General features: G+C 39.7%; 1 protein-coding gene across 4 annotated transcripts in view; it reads right to left on the bottom strand.

Moving 5' to 3' along the window:
• The window catches only part of mtmr14 (myotubularin related protein 14), a 141,260-nt gene that overhangs the window by 36,218 nt on the left and 85,611 nt on the right, over positions 1 to 19,431 (bottom strand). For all 4 annotated transcript variants that reach the window (XR_015845787.1, XM_088308672.1, XM_088308673.1 and 1 more), the window contains 2 exons: positions 15,756 to 15,882; positions 12 to 170 (listed from right to left, as the gene is read on the bottom strand). Coding sequence is in view for 3 of the 4 variants with exons in the window: in XM_088308672.1 (XP_088164798.1) it covers positions 12 to 170; positions 15,756 to 15,882 (286 nt within the window). In the remaining variant the exon portion in view is untranslated. The remainder of the gene's footprint in view (positions 1 to 11; positions 171 to 15,755; positions 15,883 to 19,431) is intronic.

Genomic DNA, 19,431 nt, shown 5'->3' with positions numbered 1-19,431 from the left:
ACAACAGTTACCGTCGGCTGGGAACAGCCAAAGGTTTGCTTCCCGTGCGTATGATGGTGTGTTCTGAGTGATTGGAGGAGGCTGAACTGTGAAAGTGTGGGAGCTGATCATCCTGAGGGTTTTGTCTGCTCCATGCGACCATTTGAGGAGCGGAGGTGGTCCCCTTTTTCCTAAGGAATAATCAGAAAAAATATATGAACTTACAAAATGCCAATTACCAAAACTCTAATGTCATAGAAGAAAAAGCAATTGTATTGCGATTGTTAGATCTCAGGCTGACAGTGTGCACAGGTATATCCAGTATCTAGGGTGCATGGTGCAACTGAAAAAAAAAAAAAACTGAGTTTGCACTATGTGCAACCTGCTGATGGAGGATGGGAAAAAGGTCTTCTCCACTAAAGTCAAATTTACCAGACACGCATATCATGGTTTCAACCCATCAGAGCTAGTGAAGGGTGGAACCCTCCACTGATTGGTTGCGCTCCAGATATTCTTGTTCTTTTTTTCCCATTTTTTAAAACTTTATTCTCCTCAGTCGTACGGATAAAGATGTGGAGTTGCTCCTCTATATCAGTGGTTCTCAAATGAGGGTACAAGTACCCATGGGGGGAGTTCAAGGAACTCCAGGGGGTACGCAATATTTTAAATAAAACAAAACAAAAACAAAGAAAATCCTTACAATTTTATTGGGAATTAGAATATAAGGCCATAAAAGGAATTTTATGTTCAGTAGGTTATTTAATATCATTATTTTAAAAACCCAGATTCCCCCCCAACCTAGAATGATTTGACCCAACTTGTCATGTGTCACCTCTCGTTACCTGTCAATCACTTGAAGAGAAAGTTAAGGGGTCCAGGCTGAAAAAAAAACATTTCACAGGGGGTAGATCACTGAAAAAAGTTTGAGAACCACTGCTCTATATCGTACAGCAAGCAGCACAGGCAGACAGAGAAACGCAGCGTGGTGACATAAAACAATGTGAGATAATATCATTTTGGTCTGTGGGACCAAGAGGTATCAGCCAGCTTCCAATTGTGGCCAAAAAGGAGCAACGGGGAAGCAAGGTATTATCTGAGTGTGTCTGCTAAGTATATTGACCATACTAACAACTCCAAAGTTCATCAACATATTTAAGTAAGTGCTTGGGTGATACGATTCCACACAGATGTATGGCTAGAACCGTGGGAAATTGGATCGCATCCAACTTTGCACAGCCAAATAGCAGACCAATTTATAAATTGGATTCTGGAGAGAAAATAAACTTGAAAACTTTAACCGGAAACGGGGAAAAAATGAAAATGAAAAATTATGTATGCTTTGCTCTAAATCAGTCAGGAGTTAAAAGTAGAGGTGTCAGAAAAACGCTATTAATGTTACGTTATTAATGGGATTAATCCAACCCCTTATAAGGCCGTCAATTTTTTTTAATGAGTGATTAAGCCTCATTTTGGCCGAATAAACAATGTAGTCCTATGACGTAGCGCTGACGCCTGCGAGACCGGAAAAAAACATCAAGCACACGAAATTTAGGACACGCCTGCATGGGCTTGGAGTGCGTAGTTTTTGCCGGTTTATGGAACTAAAAGCATCATGGGGATAGTAAAAATGACGCAAATTCAATTCTGAACGGCAAGTTTGTTTATTAAAGTTACTTAATGGTGTCATTGATAAGACCAAAGTCATTTGTGTGTATTACCATCGTGCACTGAACTACCATCATGGCACGTCCAGTTAAAAGCACCATTTGATGGCCAAGCACACTGCTGATGCCAATTCTCCAGCCCCTTGTCAAACCCAGGCATCCTTGGATAATTTGCGACAGAAACCGGTGGATGGATCAACTAAAAAGAGACTCACCGAAGCCATAGCTAAGTGGGTGGCCACTGCGTGTTGGCATCGTGAAGAACGAAGGTCTGGTTGAAATACTCCGCATTGCGCCCAAAGACTGCACTTACAAATTGTCCTCAAGATACACCATTGCAATCCGCATTCAAGAGGAGAACGCGGAAGCAGTCGCGCTCACCGGTAATTGCTGGACTTCTCTCAATAACCACAACTATCTCGGTGTGACAGCCCATTATTTTGAGCCATTTCATTTCATTTTATATTTCTTATATGACTCCAATTTGATCCCTTAGAAAGGCTGTTGAGATGCTGTTTTGTATGACTTTGTTTGTGTGAGGTGAATCTAATGCTTTGTTTTTTCAATTAAAAAAAACAAGTATTTGCATAAAAACAAAAAATCAATTCTCATATATTCTCATATATTAAAGGTATTGCAATTCAATAAAATATTGAATTATATACATAATATAGAAAAAACATGGTAGGGTTTTTTTTACAATGAATAAAGGGATTTTTTTTTACAATGAATAAAATGTGCGATTAACTTCGAGTTAATTATGAAAAAAATGCGATTAATCATGATTACCGCCAAAAGACGCGCTGTATCAAAGGGTGCAGCACCAGTTGAGGGTGCTATTTTTGTATTTAATACTTAGACTGGGCGCGCTGCACTACAAGGCGCATGCTAGCTCACGCAGGCTAGCTCGCGCATGCTAATGGCTGTTTGTAGCAGCACTTCAGCTCAGAACGATCAGGGATGTCATGGCAACACATCTAATCACCTATGTCAGGGGAGGGATGTCACTGGTCACCACACTCCTTAGAGTCATGGTTTCAAATCAAAACCATAAATATCTCTGAACACCATACAAGCAAATAATGAAACAAAGAAATACAATTAACACAAAACTCAATGGCATCTCTCATGCCATTCCTATCGCCAAAAGAAATAAAAATAACACAAAAACAGTACTGAGGCATTCTGGGAGATTTACACACTGAGGCATTCTGGGATTTTATCAGCCTTATCAGGTTCGAGAGATGTGAGTGTGTGTTTTTTTTTTTTGCTGTTGTCTAAACATGTGATGTTTCTTGCTTGCAAAAACATGAATGATAAGACAGACTACAACATTGTGGACAGCTGTCCTTTTGTCCAGCTTTCTCTTGCACCGTCACTGATAAAACATATTCACATAATGTATTTGTCACACTCAATTTGTAGCATTGATGTCTCAGACTGTGGCCAGCCGGGTGTGCTAACATGCACTCTGCAATGCCCCAATGACAGGCTGTTCATCGTTTGTTTTGGGGCAAATTAGAGAGTGCCTTATGGTCGCTAAATATGGTAAATATTTTAATCGCTTGACAGCACTTGTTAAAAGTACAAAGTATATGGCATATTAATATAAGTAATAATATATATTAAAAGTATATACATTTTGGGATTTTTTGGAGCATGTGCATGGTTGTTTTAAGCATTCCCTCTTTTGTGGCGAAGGAAAATGAAACGCAAACTACAACAGTCATATGGTATTTTGAAAACTCAAGATTTTTGTCTCCCTGTTGTTGTCCCAGATTTTAAGATTGTTAAGCACCAGTCCCAAGTCAAATGGGATTAACTCTCTAATAAAGGGGTGGGCAAACTTTTTGATTGGTGAGCCACAATGGGTTCTAAAATTTGACAGAGGGGCCGGACCATGACCAGATGGAGTAAGTGTTTTGTGTGGAGTGCTACACATGCCTGCCAATTTTTGGAGGCATAGGTGAATCTACTGGGATCGATTTTTTGTTGTTGTTGTTTTCGGGTTTTTTTACATCGGTGAGCAACTAACATTGAGAGGATTACAACTCCCAGATGATTGTTCGACATTCTCTTTTTCCGGCAAAAGCCCGTGCTGTTAATATCACAATGAAGTGTATTAAATTAATCGCCAAAGACGAAAACAAAGGACATTTTCGATTAAATTATCGTTAAAGTTTTGTAAATGTAAAATGTAGTTTCAGTTAATCTTCATATTTTAAAAAAATCGTTTTAATTTTATTTTGCTAACAAAATTGTTTTTTCAATTTTAGTTTTAGTTATTTTGTTAGTTTTTGCTAACTAAAATTACCTTGGTGTGCAAAGTTTACAATTGTATAGACCATCAAAATCGCCGTGAATTTTCTTGGAAAACAGCACGTTGCCACGTCGTATGGCAAAAATACAAAGCTTTACTTTTCCTAGACGTCTTTAACTTATTAGGTTGAAACGCCCACAGTTTCAATCAGATAAAATCTCTACGAGTTTTTTTTTTAAATGTGATCTTGATAAAAGGCTTAAATTGTGGCCAAACTTTAATGAAAATTCAAAACGGTGGACTTCCTGTTGGGTTTAGTGTCTAGCACCAAGAGATTTTTTTTTGTCGGTCTTGGGCTGTTACAGATACCTCCAAATGTTCATAGATCTCAGTGAAATGCAGAACCAGGGCTGCTTTGCTAAAAATTTGTAGGTGGGGTTGTAGAGCCATTTTTTTTTTTTTAAATCACACAATAAAATATTGATGCTGTTGCCAGGCCTGATGTGTTTGTACAGTTTCATGAGATTTCGGGCATGTTTAGACCATTAAAAGTAGTGTGGTTTTCTTGGCGAAGAACGCGTTGCCATGGCAATTTTTTTTCTCGAAAATTCCCAATCTGCGAGTTTATACATCGTGTAGTTTCACGTGGCCTGCAGCTATGAATGTGCATACGCCTAACTCTCGCTACTTTTTTTAAAACTAGCTCTCTGCATGTGTCGTGCAATTCACACGGGTTCTGTCATAAAAGTACGAACTGCACTTTGGCTGACTCAGTCAAACATAGTCATTAACCCTCACACCCCCTTGTACTGCAGTTCAATTTTTACAAAAGTTGAGTGCAGAAACTTGTATGTTTCAGTGTGTGGGTTAGGGATCACACTCTTGGTTAGTAAAGCACTAGATTATTAAAAAACAAACGAAGATGCACTTCCGTGTTATCACTATAGTCATTTCCGCAACCCCTGGTGATTGGCGTAGCCATAGAACATCAAAAGGTACTTTGAGTGATAAACAACATTTAACCAAATCATTTACCGTGAGTTAGGAAATTTCTGCCATGTTGTCTTGCTTTTTAAATCTGTTACATGAAGTTAGTGAATTGATATTCACTACTGAAGATTTAAAGTCAGAATTTTTGAAATATTTTCCTTCAAATCCTTTCTGCAGATAACTAACACATGTAATATTATTCAACATTTAGTTTACCTTCTCAACCACTTATACTTACATATTGTGAAGAAAAGCGTAATTTATGTCACTCTCCACTTGATCATAGTTTTGATATAAGATATTGTAGCCAAAATGCATTAACAATTATGATTACTACAAATTTCTAATTTGTTTTCTTTGACCTCTGGACAAGTCAATTTGCGCTGCTTCACATGTTCACTATTCACCATCCATGATGTATAATCCAAAACAATACATGGTGCCCCTCAATCCATGTGAATGTAGTGCAGGCATTAGGTTTGAAACACTTAATTCATTTCGCTTTCTGAGCGACACCAAATTATGAAACAGCACACTTAAAATCTTTTGAATTTTATCACATTGAAGCGGCTCTGTGGAAAATATGCAAGTACGGCAACAATGTTTCTTCCTGCTATTCTTTGGGTCTTTTTTTTATTTTTGGATTCATATTTTGCAGTATGACATAATTGAGAAAATTGTTGTTGAGCTGTTGCATTTAGTTTTTGTTGAAACCTGTCACATGATAGCTAACTCAAAGTTTAAATTATTATATACTTTCAGTTTTGGAAAATATGGCAAATAAAAACAACATTGTATTGTTGATTATAAATGGATGTGGAAGTCCGGCTAAAAGAATAAAGACTGTGGCATACTTGAAATCTAAAAATGCGGACATAGCGTTTATCCAGGAGGCCCACATAAAGGAGAATGTGGAGGCAGATAAGTTTAAGAGGGGCTGGGTTGGAAAATTATTTCATAGCTCATATTCTACTAAGAGAAATGGAGTGACGATTCTTATCAATCAAAACATGAGCTTTGTGCTGCTGAAGCAACATAGTGATAAAGACGGCAGGCTGATTTGTGTAGAAGCCTTGATTATACGGATTCGGACAGTGTAGTGCAATATATTTGCAAAAAACAAAGAGGAACCTGACTTCTTTCACAAAATTAACTGAGTGGTGGGGAAATTTGAAGGGCAGATTATACTAGCAGGAGATTTTAATCAGGTGATGGATGGAATGATTGGCAGGTCACTGGAATTCAGATGTCTGAGGACCTGAGTTTAGTTGACATATGGAGACTTGTAAATCCTCGTGCAAGGGAATACACTTTTGATTTGCATATCCATAAAGCACACTCAAGGCTAGACTTTTTTCTGGTATCTAATACTTTGGTGGACTGTATAATAGGGGCCATTGCCCTTAGTGACCATGGAAGGGTGGAGCTTCATATTGAATTTAATTCAAACTTGATTAAGAGGGGCCATTGGAGACTCAATATTACATTATTACATGATAAATTGTTCAGCGATATGCTGGCGGAAGGTTTGAAATTATTTTTAATTTAATTTTTTTTATTAATATTGTCTCTAAGGAGATAGATTAGATTCAATGTGGGAAGCGTCGAAAGCATATATAAGAGGGAAGATCATTGCCCTCATTAAGAGTGACAAAGTAAAGTATACGAAAGGAAAAACTCTTGGAAAAAATTATTTGTGAACCGGAGAAGGATTTGGCTATGCAGTATTCATGTACTTTATAACAAAATATTTGCAAATTAAAATATCAGTTACATGACATACATAAGAATATGCATTGTTCAGACTTAAAACTAATTTCTATGAGGGAGGCGAAAAGAGTGGAAAATTATTGGCAAGAAAATTAAAGCAGCAGGACTATGCCAGCAATATTCCGAAGATTAATAGCGACGATAAGGTTGTAACTACATCCAAAGAATTAAATGTGGTTTTTGAGAGCTTTTACAATGACCTGTATACTTCTAACTAGATAGCAAGTGCAGAGGAGGTTGAGTCTATTTTTTTTTCACATTTCCAATAATTTCCAATAATTTCCGAAGAACAGAAAAGTCAGATGGATGCTCCGATAACGGAAGAAGTCAGAGCTACTATTCTTGCTATGAAAGGAGGGCGTTCAGAATTTAATTTCAGAATTTTTCCCCCTTTTCCAGAGGAACTAGGCAAGGCTGCCCACTATCACTGCAGCTCTTCACAATATTTTCTGAGCCATGAGCTTTGGTGATCAGAACAAGTGTAGGAAATAAAAGTCTGCATGCAGGTGGAAGGGAGCGTAATGCTGATGACATTCTAAGCAGTGATAACAGATCCTATCCACTCTCTTCCAGTATTGCTTGAATGTGTTAGTTTGTTTTCTAAAATTTCAGTTTACAAAGGTTCCAAATTTCAGGCACAAATCTGAGAACATGTAAAGGATAACGTAATCATGGCAGTCATGATCTAAACACAGAGCAAAGGGTAGACTGATAGGAGCCACCAGCATGACTTTTGTTGTCCCGGCATGAAAGTCCATTGTTTCAGAGGTGTCTCGTTCACACCTCCTTTGTTGCAGCCTTGATCCAATCTTCCTGCAGTCATCTCCTGAGGGTCTTGTCATTAGCATGGTCCAAACCTCCGTTACACTTAAAGGATTTCATACATTTGACTATTAAAGGAATATAAGAGTTTGAGCTTAACATAGTTCATTAGATGTTGCTGCATCCTGTGTGTGACTGGTGGAGCGGAACGGTGTGTGGGGTGCAGGAATGTGCAAGAATGGAATGTTTTAGAAGCAGACGGTGCTGAGCGAGACGAGATGACTCGGGGGGCAGTGGATGAACGAGCAGCCATCAAAAGATCACACGCAGGAGGAGCCACGGGATTCGGCGGGGGAGAAAGACAAATGAGAGCAAGCTAAAGTTAACTGCAGGATACACATAGCCAATAGAATCATGCCAGGATGCCTTTGTCTCTGTGTCAATTGCATATTGTGTAGTATGAATTATTGCTGAGCAACAGAGGCGAGCAGAGCTGTATTGAGAGGGACCCAAGCCCAAAGAGTAGACTTGTGTGTTAGGAATAAATCCACTCGTGTGTGAAAATGCCGGCTTCCTGATACCTTTCTATTGCAGAACGAGCGCGCATATTGTTGGATGAGTGACAGTTGGAGAAGGTCACAAATTGGAGTCAGATTACTAACTTAAATTTATGTTGATTGAGAAATACTTCCAACACATGGCTGTATCAAACACCTTCCATCTGGCTGACGTTACACACCTTAACTTTAGATGTATACCTTCTGATACAGAATATTTATGCATTAAACTTGACCCAAATTTGGATGTAATAATGTCTTTAAATATGGATCCACATTTGGAGATGCAACTCACAGCCTTAGACCTAATAAACGTCTTTTATATCCATGTGCTAAACCTTAAAGGAAGTCCAGCATTTTAAATTTACTTTTGAATTCCTCACACTTTCTGGGGATTTTATAGAGGAAATATTTTAACGAACTCCTTCTAGAGAATCTATCAGATTGCATTCAAACTTTGTGTGCTTCATATAAAGATGTTTAAGATTAAAAGTTATTGAAATCTTTTTAATTCGTTCTACCCTGTTGCCATGCACCGTATACAATGGAAACTGAAACTGTTTATGAGGGTCTTAATCTGGGCGAAAACTCATGAAACTTCAGACACACAATAGACCTGGAATGATATTGAATATTTTAGAGATTACTTGTGCTATTTTCTAATAAAAAAAGATCAATAGCTTTCCCTACGAATTTGTAACGAAGTGAGACCTCCGGTTATGGCTGCGACCTAGAAAAGTCACGTTCAAACCTGCTCTCTGCAATATTCTTTATTAATCCTTAAATTTGGATCGAAAGACGCCCCTGAACGGTGTGAATTGACGCAAAATGCTCGGTGGAGGAAGAGCGTCTAAAAAAAAAAAATGAAAACAACGCAATCTAAACTAACAAACTTTGGACAACAAGGTATGGAGCAGTCCGCTAGCAAAGAACCTATGGCTGCTATCCAGGATGCTACTAATGGAGGCAAGGCCAACCCGGTGACTAGCATGGAAGCTAATGAAAGTAATGGGGAAAAACAACTATGTTTGGCTAAAGAAGAAATACTGGAAGAGATACGAAATTTAAAGGCGGAGGGCACGGGGCGATTTGATGGCGTATTGGCGGCCATAGCCAAAACAAGAAAGGAGGTGGACGAATGCACAGAGCGGCTAACTGAAGCGGAACTGCGGATGTCCGCCGTGGCGAGCGGACAAGTTGGGGTGAAAGCTGGAGTTAAGGACCTGCAGAAAAGAAACGAGCAACTTGAAGAGAAGCTGATAGATTTGAAATGAGAGCGCGCTTGAATAATCTCCGACTGGTGGGTCTCCCCGAAAATTGTGAGGGCACATACGTGCGGATTCCTGGAAAGCTGGCTGCCTGACGCGCTCGATTTAAATCCATTGCGCTCCCCTCTCGTCTTGGAAAGGGCGCCATGCGTCGGACCAAAGAGAGGCTCAGAGGCCCCGCCGAGAGCAATCGTTATGAAATTCCTCTATTATAAGCACAAAGAGATGACATTTCGAGCAACAAAAGCTAAGAAGGTTTTCTACAAGAATCAGCGTGTCAAGTGTTACATAGATGTTGCTATGGAGGTGCACAGACGGCGAAAAGAGTTCAACGGCATCCGCGGCGAGCTGCGTCGCCTTGGGTTGAGACATGGTATTATCTCCCCATCTACGTTGGTGCTGACATACAAGGAGACCGTCCACAAGTTTAATTCCCCAGCGAAAGCCAAAATTTTTGTATTGCGGATCCAAACAGACATGAGAGAAGCAGTGTGATTGGTGTATGGGTTCTTCTGTTAACAGTACGACATCTGAGGTTTGTGATAATTAGACAGAGGGCAATTTTGTAGTTTTTGGTTTTGAAGATCATAAGGAATGGGTTAATTGGTGACATCAGTGTTGTTATTATTTCCTTAAGTGCTTAGACGAGGTAATATCGAACATTTTTCTTTTCTATTTAGATACATGTGATAATATAATCGCAGGAGAAAGTTGATTTATTTATTTTTCCTAATTTCTGACAAGTGAGCAGATCCATTGATCTGTTGATATTAGCCGTTGGAATTACTAAGTGGCAGGGAATGACCCAGTCAGCTGGGAAAACGGGGTTGTGTTTGTGTTATTTGTAGTATTTTGTTTATGTTTATGTTATTTGATTTAATCGTGTTACCTCTCAGACACATTTATGTATAAAAAGGTTAAATTGTTTGGTTTAGATGACACAAAAACTTGAGATTAAATGTAATTCTTGGAATTGCAAGAGCTTAGAAAAGGAATCAAAAAATCAAACAGGTTATGAATAAAATAAAAGATTTAGGCTCTAAAATCATTTTCCTGCAGGAGACTCAGACTCTTGAAGAGGAAAACATTAGAATAAGCAGGAGGCGGCAAGGATCGATGTATGCATCATCATTTACATCTAGCGCTCGAGGTGCGATTAGACTTATTCTTAAATGAGTACCTTTTTATGTTATGAATATTATAAAAGATACATTTGGAAGGTATCTAATTATGCAAAAATCACTTAACTTGATGAACATCTGTGGGCCAAATGTGAATGATGAGTGTTTTTTCACAAACCTATTTTTGACCATATCTTTTCTCCAGGAAAGAACATTGGTGGCGATTGGAATTGTGCTTGAATCCCGTTATACAATACAATACAGCTTTATTTATATAGCGCATTTCACTACAGCTGGAGCTATAACAAAGTGCTTTCCCTATGGTGTAATATAGATTGTTCAACTGGAATTAAATCCCACTGATATAGCATACTCTTGTCATTCCAAAACATTTAATATGTATTCTCGTATACATCACTTTTTGATCTCAGCAGATCGTTTATCTTACATGGCAGAGTGTTCATATGACAGTATTACAATCACAGACCATGCTCCATGTAATATAAAGTATACTCATAGACATTTAGTGGTGGACCCTCTAGATCAGAGGTATTCAATTAAAAGTCACAGAGGTCCACGACTAAAATGTCTTCCAATTAAAAGGTCCAAACCAAAGTCCAACTTCCCTTAATGTCTAGCCTATGTTTACATTTTTAGTTTCAATATTTAGTCATTTTCAACAGAGCACACTTATATACTAAATATTTAGCAATGTTCACATTAAACACCTTTGTCAGTCAAACAAATATAAGGCGTTTATTTCACATTCAAGAAAATGTGGATCCAGGAACTTAAGTTTGCCGCTTCCAGAAAAAAACCCGTAAAATATCTCCTGCAGAAATATATCAAGCGCTAAGCATTGAGTTAACATCTTTTACCTTTTTTTTTCTCAAATCAAAGAGTTATCAACCTAAAAAAAACGGAAAGCCTAATTATCCAAGTAAAACAGGTCAACAGTACACAATCAATAAAAATGGCTGTCCTCATGAAAAACTAATTCAAAATGAGCTTTGACACCACCTTTTCTTTTGAATATTTTTTTAACTTCTCTTAATGAGAAAAATGAGTTTGTGACTGCCCTGCCAGTGAGTTAATTCTGGGTTGGAACGCAGTCAGGGCCATTGGGATTTGGTAGATTATTTCACACATCTAGCCTTTGTGTTTTCCTTTAAATAATGTTTGTGCAACCGTATTTAAACACTCCTTCACAACTTCCCCATCACTGAATGTTTTTTTTTATGTTTCCCCAAAATCCATGATACTTTTAGTGAACATTCGTTTGCATGCCGCTGGGCTGTAAACGAAAATGTAAAAATCTGTTATACTGCACTCAAAGTTTGATGTTTTTGCGTGCGCTCACCTCAAACTTCAGCGGATAACTTTGCAAAAAAGGGCGGTGCTTTGTTTCGTAGTGGCGCTTCGCAATGTTGCGACGGTTTCGGAGCATATGATGGACACTAGTTTTGAATCGGCTGCAGCCAGAACGAAACTAAATTTCTCCGACCATTCATTTAAAACAACACGCATCGACCTTGCTAACTTTTTAGCACGGCATACTGTCAGCAGCACTCTCTTCCGGTCTGCTGCGCAATTGGCAGTGGATCGTAAACAAAAGATCTGATTGGCTCAAATCAGTGACGCCTTTTCCGTATTAACTAGAATTGCAGCGCCAACGTTTGCGAATGCGCCCTGACAAAAATTCATCGTTGATTGGTCACGGGTCCGGTCCCGACCGTCGCGTGGTCCGGATCCGGACCGCGGTCCGCCATTTGGTGATGCCTGCTCTAGATGGTGCCTACACCAAAGATGGCTCAAGGATGAAGCTTTTGTCAGTTATGTATGGTTAAGATAGATGAATATTTCAGTATAAATACAAGACAAACCTCTGTTAATATTAAGTTGGAAGCTTTAGAGGCTTTTTGTCTGGGGTCATATCTATTACACCTCCTCACAATCTAAGGAATGACGCACAAAAAGACTACAACTGAAAGAAATAAAAGAAAAAAGCTGGAGGGGCAGTTATTCAAAGAATACAATTCCATATTGGAAAAAGAGTTGCAGCTGTTGAAAGCACAGTATAGTAAGGAATCAGCAGAATGGGCAGCTTCAGCTATATTACGGCTAAAGCAGTCTTTTTACGAACAAGAAGAAAAGGCTGGAAATATTTAAGCTTGGGAAATCAAACAACTTGAAATAAGAAAAAATATTACATCAATAATAAATGCAAAAGACAAAACAACAATGGATCCAACAGAGATAAATAGAGTTACAAAATTACTATGGGAAACTTTATGACTCTCAGAGCCACCTAGATGGAAATACAAAAAAAATATTTCTTGATTAAGTAAATATACCGAATATCTCAGTTGTAACTAGTCAACAATTGGATGGGGAAATCAGCGAAGAGGAAATTGTTCAAGTAGTTGATCGTATGAGCGCCGGCAAAAAAGCGGGTCCTGACTTCTACAAGATATTTAAAGACAATCTAGTAAAACCAGTTTTGGAAATGTTACATGAAGCTTTTATGAATGGCATCCTTCCTAGATCAATGCACTCTGCCCTGATTGTGTTATTGCCTAAATCAGGAAAACCTAAAAACAAATGTGGCAACATGAGGCCAATTAGTTTGTTAAACTCAGACTTAAACATACTTTGTAAACTTTTGGCAACACGTTTACAAGATATTCTTCCATCAATCATCCATATGGATCAAAATGGCTTTATTCTGGGTTGCCACGGTTTGCACAATGTAAGGAGGGTTCTCAACATTGTTCAAGGTTGGGATAATGCTACGAATGTGGCCATACTCTCTCTAGATGCTGAAAAAGCATTTGATTGGGTGGAGTGGTCAGACCTATTAGAAGACACATTTTGGTTTTGGACCTACATTGCAGAAATGGGTGCAACTATATACACATCCAACTGCAGAGATTTAAACAAATAAAAATGTGTCTAAACCTATTATAATTAGATGTGAATGCCGCCAAGGATGTCCTTGTCCTCTTTGCTCTGCACTTTAGCGATGGAACCTTTCACTATAGCCGTGAGATCACATTTGGATATAACAGGAATCACACTTGGTCAGGAGGAACATAGGCTTTCCCTATGTGCTGATGATGTAATACTATTTCTTTTTACGATTTAGTTAATCTATTCCTGCTCTGAGTTTGGATATGTTTCAGGGTATATAGTTAATAGATTAAAGTCATCTATGTTATTTCTAGACAAGAATGAGAGGGAGAACCCACCTATAGTGGTTTCTAAATTCATATACCTGGGTATACAAATTCTCACAAATTTAGATTTGGTTGTTAAACATTATTATGAATCGGTCACTGAAGTAATCACAAGTAGTTTTAATAGATGAAGGCTCCTTCCTATGTCTGTGATCGGTAGAATTAATATTTACAAGATGAATATACTGCCGAAGATACTATACATATTTCGTAATAGTCCCTTGCCACCACCTGCTGATTAGTTTAAGAAATTTAAAAAGCTGCTACTTCACTTCCTATGGGCAAATAAGAATCCTAGAATTAGGCTATCCCTTTTTCATTTACCTTATAGTGAAGGAGGTGTGAGGTGCCAACAGCACCAACTCAGCTCGATAAGCTACTACTTTGGTGTGAAAGAGGTCCCTCTGTGGACCGAGATGGAAAGTACTGCCTTAGTCCCTTCTTTAAACCGGTTCTTGTTTTCTGACAAAGAAACTAATTTACTCAAGAAAACGTGAAATCCAATAGTTAGAAACATGGTAAAGGTATGGTACAATGTTATGTTGACTATATGCTGTCATTTGATACTTTAAGGACTAAATACGATATACATAGGAAATATTTTTTAAAGTAGTTGCAACAACGGCACTATATTGGAACAAAACAAAAACAGTTAACAAAACCTATGTCAAACCTAAGTCAAAACTTGAAGAACTGATGAGTAAAAATAAATGTAAAAATGGAAAGGTTTTTTCAAGTTATTGCTATCAAACTCCTCAAATAACTCAATTTTGAAATTAGACGCTTGGAAGAAAGATCTCAAATTAAATTCATTATTGGAAGAATGGGATTTAGTGTGTAAAAAAAAATAAATAAAAGTTTAAATGGATTATGCGTGTTTATATTACACCTATAAAGCTAAATTGATATAATTCAAACATCCCAGACATTTGTATAAAATGTGGGAAAGGAAAGGGTACTCTCTTCTATTACATCTGGGAATGTAGGGAAATCAAGCATTTTTGGGTGGATGTGAAACATGCTGTACAAGTTGTTTTCCTGATGGTGTTTTTACCCTTTTTGTGTTTTTACTTTGTACTATTTTACTCTGTACAGCATCCTTGAGTGTCCTGAAAGGCGCTTCCAAATCTAATTTATAATAATAATAATAATAACAATAATAATAATAATAATAATAATTATTATTATTATTATTATTATTTCTAAGGATTTACTACTGGAAACTTCATTCATGATTTTGGGTCTATATCCTGAGTAAACAAGATTTACAAAGAGTGAACGAATTCTCATTGATATGTGTTTATTACAAGCAAAAAAACTAATTGCAATGCACTGGAAAAACGTTAGGAGACCAACCCTTGTACAATGGACTAAACAAATGTTGGCGACATTTCCATTGGAGTGCATCACTTACCTGCTCAAAGGGAAAAGGGACCTGTTTGAAAGACTATGGAGACAATTCACATGTTATGTTCAGGACATTGACTTGACTGATAATGAAGAGGTCAATGCCTAAGAACATTTTTTTTTCTTTTTCTCTGTATTTATATTAGAGAATTTGATCTGTTTGAAGGGGGTGGAAAAGTCTCTGTAATAGTGTGTCATTATTTGTTTTGCTAATATTATACTATGTGTCGGAGAGGGTGTTTTATTTTTTTATTTCATTCTGTTAAATGTTTGTGTGTGTGTGTTTTGGATTCTAAATATAATGTTAGAAATAAAATTGAAAAAAATCTCCATTTTTGATGGCTATTGTCCTACGTGCAAGTGCCTCAATGCGGCCAGGGTTGCGATGCCCCTTTGGAGCTGCTCGCCGCGCTAGTTCATTTCATGTTTCTATGTCAATAAACTAGGGATAGAAACCTGGATTTAATCAGATATATTTAAATCATATTTGATTATTGTCTGCATTTTTGATAAATACACATTTATTTTACTTACACTCAAAATTCAATTTCTATATAAGAAATGAGAACCTTTTCCACACATGGTTGATAAATGTGGCCCCTAGTCTGTCAGTGTATGAGTCATATTCGGCTGCATTTGGCTAGGGTTTTTTCCATATGAATTATATTGCTAATTATTTTGCCAACCTATGAAACCATTTACCAACAATCTGCCAAGAAATCAAGTGTGCGTAATACTAACAAAGTGGAAAGTGAAGGCTGGCTGGAGAGGAGGTCCACCGTGTCACTCATGGAAGTCACGCCCACTTCTTCAGTGATGAGGGAAAAGTCACTGCCCAGACTTGACACACTTCCACGATCCCTGGACTCTGAAACACGAACAACAGGGATTTTTTTTCACATTGTCCTGAGAGACTGCCTTGGGTGCACATGCGCAGTAGCGGTGATACAGGTCATCTGCGATATTATGGAAGCATTGTGGGCAAGAAGTGTCATGGCTAACTGGTGTTAACAACAGATTTCTAAAGTTATGGCAAATTTCACCCACAAATACTTGTGATGCAAACCTGCCTTTCATGGCAGCACAACAGGGATGCTCGATCATCAATAAAGAAAGCATGTTGAGGCTGATGCCTGATTTCATTTCTGACACAGCGACACTTGTGACTGGAAGCTAGCTGTAATTTGCACACAATGGGGTTTTGTAATGGTGGGGTTTGTTTCATGTAACTTTGTAACACTAATACAGTGGCATTTTTGGTACGCTAACATAATGTAATGTTTACTATAGATTAAGGAGGCATTAGACAGTGAACTCTGTTTATTATACTTTTCTGTAGGACAGTGCATTTTCTTAATTTACTCTTCTGATTTCACTACTTTCTACATTTAAAAAAATGCTGGGTGGCCAAGAGAGTGAAATTTGTATTTCTTTTTGTAGTTATATATAGTTTAATTGTATTAGTGCAACTCTGCATTGTGTATATTTATATTTATTTGAATATTTTAAAATGCACAAAACAATTACAGCCAAAAAGTTTAAGGCCACAGTGTTGCCTTCAATTTAAGCTGCACTATCATTCATAAACATTTCAGAAATGTTGGAACAAGCCGCAAAGTGAATGTTCAAGTTGAATGTTCTATCATCTTAATAATGTGTACCCTACATACCTTAAAGAATTCAAGCTATAAACGAATTATGGTTACGTAAGAGCAGCGGCTTGCTAGTGTAACATGCCGCAATTTACCCTATTTTCACAACCATAAGGTGCACTTCAAAGTCACAATATTCCACAAAACAGCCTGCAATGCAACGCGCCTTATGTACATACTCAAATCCAAAGATCTGTACACATGCTGTCCTATTGAGCAACGGGCCTGATTTCCCATTGGGTATTTCAGAGTGCATATTAGCACACACTGCTGGATAAAGTCGGAGACTGTGAATGACTGTGACAAATACATTCTTGAGTACCTCTTTTGCCGATGGTTTCACAAAATCAGTTAGAACAGACCGGTATGTACGTGCAGGAGAAAGCTGGACTAAAGGGCAGCTATCCACGATGTCGTAGTCTGTCTTATCATTCATGTTATTTCAAGCAAGAAACATCACAGGTTTAGACAACAGACTCTGCAAAAAAAACAAACTGAAAAAAAAACACACTGCCCAAAGCACACCACTTCCGGTTCCGGCGCCGCGCGAGTGGCTGCCTGTTTACAGCAGCGTGGCTCACTATTGAGCCTTTTTCGTGTGTTTTTTCCCTTTACCCTTTACCCTTTTTTATTTTATTTTTACCTCACCTCAGCAATGGACATCCAACTTGCGGTGGTTTTACTGCTGTTGGGGGCTGTTTTTTGCGCGATCGTGTCCGGAGACGAAACTCGGAGCTACGGATCGATCGTGTACACAAGAGATCAGCTGTTAGCACTCCGTGCTAACCCCGCGTGGGCTCCCGGAGCGAGACCCGATATCCCCCGCGAGCTGAGGAGGAAGAGACGGGGATGTCGTGCGGGGGCTAAACGCCAGGCAAGGAGGAGACGATATCACCCCATCCTCCCGTCCGTTATTATGGGGAATGTTCAATCCCTCCCCAACAAAATGGACGAGCTAACAGCGCTAACCCGGCACGAGAGGATTGTCCGGGAGGCTAGCTTGCTGGTGTTCACGGAGTCGTGGCTAACAGAGCTAACGCCGGACGCCGTCGTGGAATTGGACGGCTTCCAAATACTACGCGCGGACAGGACACTGGAGAGCGGTAAGAGAAAAGGGGGAGGGCTGGCTATGTTTGTTAATGATAGATGGTGTAACCCTGGGCATATAACTGTTAAGGATCAACTTTGCAGTCGGGACATTGAGATGATAGCTGTTAGCATGCGTCCGGTCTATTTACCGCGAGAGTTCAGTCATGTGATCGCAGTGGCGGCGTACGTGCCACCCTCTGCTAACGGTGAGACAGCCTGTGATGTACTGAATGCAGCTGTGAGCAGGCTACAAACACAGCACCCAAATGCCTTGTTCCTTATCTCTGGTGACTTCAATCATGCTTCTCCTTCCTCCTCTCTGCCTTCATTCACACAATATGTAACATGCCAAACCAGAGACAATAAAATATTGGACCTCTTCTATGCCAACACCAAGGAGGCGTACACGTCACTGCCCCTCCCCCCGCTGGGCAAGGCTGACCACAACTTGGTTGCTCTCCTGCCTGTGTACAAACCTCTCGTCCGCAGGCAGCCAGCTGTGACACGCACAGTTCAGCGATGGTCCGGAGAAGCCGAGGAGGCCTTGAAGGACTGTTTCAACACAACTGTGTGGGAGGTATTCATCGAAGCTCACGGTGAGGACATTAATGGTCTAACAGACACAGTTACAGACTATATTAACTTCTGCATGGAGAACACCATTCCCACCAGGACTGTAAGATGTTTCTCCAACAACAAACCCTGGATCACACCGGACATTAAAGCTCTCCTGAAGGAGAAAAAGAGGGCTTTTGTTTCAGGCGACAAGGACGAGCTGAAGAGAGTGCAGCGTCAGCTGAGAAGGAGGATCCGAGAGGGGAAAAAGTCCTACGGGATGCGGATGGAAGAACAACTGCAGCGGAACAATGCCAGGGATGTCTGGAGGGGCCTGAAGACCATCTCAGGCCACGGACAACCAGGTAAGACCCAGAAGGGGGGGGGGGCTTCAGTGGGCAAATGAGTTGAACCTATTTTTCAATAGGTTTGATCAAATGTCTGACCCCGCTCAGGCTTCCCTGATGCAGCCCCCACCCACCCCTCCTGCCACTGCGAACAAGACCCTCTCTCCCCCTCTCTTTCCTCTCCCACTCTCTCTCTTCTCTTCTCTCCCCTCTCTCTTTCTCCACAGGCTCCAGTTCACAGCCTCATCAGACAACCACCACTTCCTCCTGCTCAGCCTTGTTCCTCACAACATCTCAGGTGAAGAACCAGCTGAGGAAGATGAAGGCGAGGAAGGCGGCAGGCCCAGATGGGATCAGCTCCCAGCTCCTCAAATCCTGCGCAGACCAGCTGTGTGGAATCGTCCAGCACATGTTCAACCTGAGCTTGAAGCTGGGCAGAGTCCCCCAGCTGTGGAAAACATCCTGCCTGGTTCCGGTTCCAAAGACACCCCATCCGAAGGAGCTCAACAACTTCAGACCAGTGGCGCTGACGTCTCATCTGATGAAGACCCTGGAGAGACTGGTCCTCGTCCATCTGCGCCCCCTGGTCAGCTCCTCAATGGACCCACTCCAGTTTGCATACCAGTCTGGCATCAGTGTGGATGATGCCATCATCTACCTGCTCCACACTTCACTCTTCCACCAGGAGAAGGCGGGGGGCACGGTGAGGATCATGTTCTTTGATTTCTCAAGTGCTTTCAACACCATCCAGCCCGCCTTATTGGGAGACAAGCT

The sequence above is a fragment of the Idiotropiscis lumnitzeri genome, chromosome 11, assembly GCF_059441095.1.
Source record: "Idiotropiscis lumnitzeri isolate Australia: NSW breed Sydney's pygmy pipehorse chromosome 11, RoL_Ilum_1.0, whole genome shotgun sequence".
Taxonomy (NCBI): Eukaryota; Metazoa; Chordata; class Actinopteri; order Syngnathiformes; family Syngnathidae; genus Idiotropiscis; species Idiotropiscis lumnitzeri.
This window is presented reverse-complemented; position numbering and strand designations above follow the sequence as displayed.